The 4,392-nt window shown below is 29.8% G+C and overlaps 1 protein-coding gene across 1 annotated transcript in view; it reads right to left on the bottom strand.

Annotated features, from left to right (window-relative positions):
• Positions 1 to 4,392, bottom strand: part of LOC108693521 (agrin-like) — a 47,585-nt gene that overhangs the window by 18,979 nt on the left and 24,214 nt on the right. The window contains exon 7 of the mRNA XM_018202526.1: positions 157 to 286. Coding sequence (XP_018058015.1) covers positions 157 to 286 — 130 coding nt within the window. The remainder of the gene's footprint in view (positions 1 to 156; positions 287 to 4,392) is intronic.

The following is a 4,392-nucleotide window of genomic DNA, read 5'->3' on the forward strand; positions in this document are numbered from 1 at the left end:
TATTATATAGTTTATAATATTATACGCAGTATACTTTTGTGTAAATCTCTACTGTGATAGAAAAGGATAAAAAGAAAATCGTTTTACTTGGTCGCGGTTTCTGGACTTATCGCATTAGCTCTCATTCGCAAGACATATAAAATATATACTGCTTACCGCAAGCACCCACGTAGCTAATGTTGATGAGGACTTGGTTCATGCATGACGCCCTTTTCAATGAGCATTCGTTATCGTACGTCACACCATCAGAACCGCAAACTTTTGCCGCCTCCGGCGGGTCCTTTACCTGTATATAATTACAAATTTGAATTTAATTTGAATAATGAATTAGATTTATATAAGAAAGACAATATATAAAAGATTAAGAACTTTGATATAAAATTTGATCTTAAAATAAAATCTTAAAATAAAATCTTTGTCTTATAATATCTATTATAAATCTGATGTTAAAGAAGAGTATGTAGGTATACAATTTTATAATAGGAACGTGCTATTTACTTTATGTCTTGCATTTCTACTCTTGCTTTCATATGGAACGTGGATTTTTGTCTAAAAATGATAAAACAAGACCGTGTACATGGCGAAGGAGCAGCAAAGAGTAATACGGAAAGTAAAATAAAAAGAAACAAAGGAAATTTAAAAGTAGAAGTTGGAAGAGGAAGCGGGAGTGCGTGTCTCACTTGTTGCGCGATACAGGAGTGCCGAGGGATGCAGAGGTGCGTTTGACGGACAGTAGGGTGAGGCTGGGAATAGGACAGGGAATAGAGGAATAAGGGTCGAGTGATGCAACAGCATAGGAAAGAGCGAAACTTAATTAGCTCTGCCGTTATATTCGCAGCTCCTCTTGTTTGCTTATTACACACGCGTTTCATGAACTTGCCACCCTTCGCTGTCTGCCACAATTATATTGGTCAGTTGAACATGTACAGGGTGTCCAAGTAAAAACCGCACAGTCAGTAAATTATTATTCCTTAACAAATTTAAGCTCGATTATTTTTCGCGAAAATGCAACTCGTAATTTCAATGCATATTAACGCAATTAACACATGAGCGTATAATCTATCTTAATTCTGATTATTTATAAAATGCGAATGTAATTGCTAATTATTAAACTGATAAATAAATGATAAATAAATGAATGATAAATTTATATTTAATAATATTTAAAGCATAATTAATTGCGATAAATTGGCAGTAAATTATTGGACAGTGACTGTCACAGAAGTAATTGATAATTTATTTTAATAATCTTCCGGAATATTTAACATACATATAATTACGCAAATAAATCTTTGGGAAAAAGTTTTCATTTGATCTATTCAGAATTTCGAGAGAAAGGTATTCGCATGAATAGCTTTGGTCATTTTGATGAGAAAGACGATGGTTATTATTACGGCCGTTCAAAATGCAACCACATCCGGTATGCGAGTTGCGGTAAAGTTTACGCTACGAGAGGAAGAGAAAGAGATAGACAGAAAGAGAAAGAGAGACGTCCGCACGATTTAGTTGGCTCTCTGTTAAGTTTAATTGACGTCAGTCAGCTCATTTTCTGAGGTTAATCCGCGTGCATACGCGGGCTCGTGGTTCGTGTTTCATTAAGAGGATTATTGTATGAGTTGTTCTCTACAATTATTCTACCTTAAATTAGGAATAAAATTGTCTGTCCATCATGCAGATGGCAACTCTTAATTCTGAAAGAGTGACGATGACTTTGCCGATTCCATATCACAGGATTTTTCAATTGGTGGGTTGCAAAGGATCTTTAAATATGTCACGAAAATTTTAAGAAATTTTAAGAAAAATTTTAAGTAAAATGAAACAAAAAAAATTTAGAAATAAATAAGAAAGTGAGTAAGACGCATAGTAAAAATATTTTTTTAATTGTGAAAATTATTTAAATTATATATATTTTGGTTACTCTCTTTCTAATTGAAACGACGCTACTGTCATTGCAACAAAATCATTTTTTAAAACAACATAAAAACTAAAGAACTTTAGAACTTTGCTGTTTGTTTCGTATTAACGATATCTGATAAAAGGTACTTGACAAATTTAACTAGTTATTTAATGTGCCGCGAATTGAAAAAAATGCTCTATCACATTGCTTTGCACAAAAATATTTGAAAAATTCAACGTGTATCAGAAATTAATATTTAATTCCGATAATTTAAACGATTTCCTGTCGGCCGCGCAGTCGATTTCACGTTTTTCTCCGAAGCAGTGTGGAATCCGAAATTTCCATTGTGGGCAGAGGGATCGCGTCATCGACTCACTGATACTCCCCAATAAGTATCCATGACCGACTGGCGAGTGGACTTTCTCTCCCAGAAGAATACCTTGCGGAAATCGTCCGCAAGGTTTCAATACGAAGCCTGCCAATCTATTCCTTTTCTCAACTCTTTTTCCCCGACGTTGAATGCATCCCTTATTCCGCTCCAGGTCTCCTCATGTTTTTTCTTATTTTAGAAAAATGTGTTCTTACAAAATTTAAAAAATTTTTCATGCATGAATATGTATAAATATGTATAAACATACATAAATGTTCATAAACATACATAATTTTATATGAAATATGTCCATTATGTTCATACATCTTTCTTTTTTTTGTAAAATTACTTTTTAGTGTAATAGAAATAACAATAGTAATGTGAAAATGTTAAAAATAATTACAAGGATAATTTTCACTATTTATTTTAGAAAAAATCAACTTTGAAGAAATGTAAAAAAATTACTTATGTATAATTATATGTATATAAAATTATGCATAATTATGAGCAATTTTTAATTTATAATTTATTATATATGAGCAATTTTTTTAACATTTTTCCGAACTTATTTTTTTTCTCAAATGAACAATGCAAAAATTATCCCTTTAATTATTTTTTGTTTTCACATTACTATTGTTATTTCTACTACACTAATAAACAATTTTACAAAAGAAAAAGAGATGTATAAATATGTTTCATATATTATTATGTGTATATTATGAATATTTACGTATAATATTTATACATATTTATATATATTAATGTATGAAAAGTTGTTTACTGAATAGGTTGCAAATTTTTAGCAAATCTTAAATTTATATGTAATTAAAGTAGTAAACTATTGACTAACATAAGACGTAATCATTTTCTCTAAAGATAAGATCGATGCATATGGATTTCTCTAACAATATAATGCTATATGTTGTCTATTCATTTAAAATTTTTATTCGATGAAGTATTTCTCGCATAATCTATAAATATATTCTCACACATATAATTATGGTTATAAAAATTAAACAAGAATTCCGCAATATCAAAGAAGAAAGTTTTAAAGAAATGAATTTTTTCTGCTTATTTCAAATATCTCCTTACGATACAAATAAAATAGATTAGAAAAATATTATTCATAAAGAAGAGAAAGAAAAAAAAGAAGACTATAGAAAGTATGACTAAGGCTAAAAGGCTTATATTAATTGATTTGAACACTATCAATGAGATAAATATGTACAGTTAATATGTAGGTAATTAAATACAAAAGTGTACGATAAAAACTGATAGAAAATTGTGCAGCACATCACGACACATCGCTTTCTCTTTGACATTCATGCAAAGAAGTAGATCATTATAGGAAGGTCGATAATGTATGATCGATATTCCATTGAAAGTTGGTTAAAACTCGAGAAAATGACATGCGCGATCCAATTATTTTCGCGATGTGCCTGTTCGCGTTAATATTGTATATTACGACAACGCGAAGTATAACTTCGCTTCTATTTGAAAATGCGACTGTTAAAAGAAGTGAAAAGTCGAACAATTTCTCGATACTTCGACTCATCGGTAATGGTCTCTCTTTATATTCATTCAGATCAAAGCGAAAGCGCGAATTCTTCATAGGACAATAGCAAAACATTCATTAAAATACAAAGGAATTGAGATTAGAGTCAAGACGACTTTTCAATCGGGAAAGAATACATTCTTTCCTGTCTCATATAAAAAGAGATAACCACCTTATCGATGTAGTTTTACGCAGGTCAATCTCTTTTCAATCAAAAACAGATAATTTTGAATTTTTTTCTTTTTAAATTGCTAATTAATCAAATTCCATGAGATCCTTAGACGCTTTTCTGTTTTAACTAAATCTTTGGAACTCCTAATTAAAATTTTTTAACTGTAAATGATATTTATTACGGGCAAAAAGAATTGCTCTTTTTGAAAAATCTATAATCAGTGATGGGATAAAATGTCTGGAAAAAAAATAATGATTGAAAGTGGAAATAAAAAGTTTGAATATCTTTATTTACTAATAAAACTAAATTAATATTTAACTAATAAAACATATTTAAAGTAATCTATAATTTTCGATATTATTATATTTAAATGATCTATAATAATTATATTGATATAT

This window comes from Atta colombica, unplaced genomic scaffold (genome assembly GCF_001594045.1).
Source record: "Atta colombica isolate Treedump-2 unplaced genomic scaffold, Acol1.0 scaffold92, whole genome shotgun sequence".
Taxonomy (NCBI): domain Eukaryota; kingdom Metazoa; phylum Arthropoda; class Insecta; order Hymenoptera; family Formicidae; genus Atta; species Atta colombica.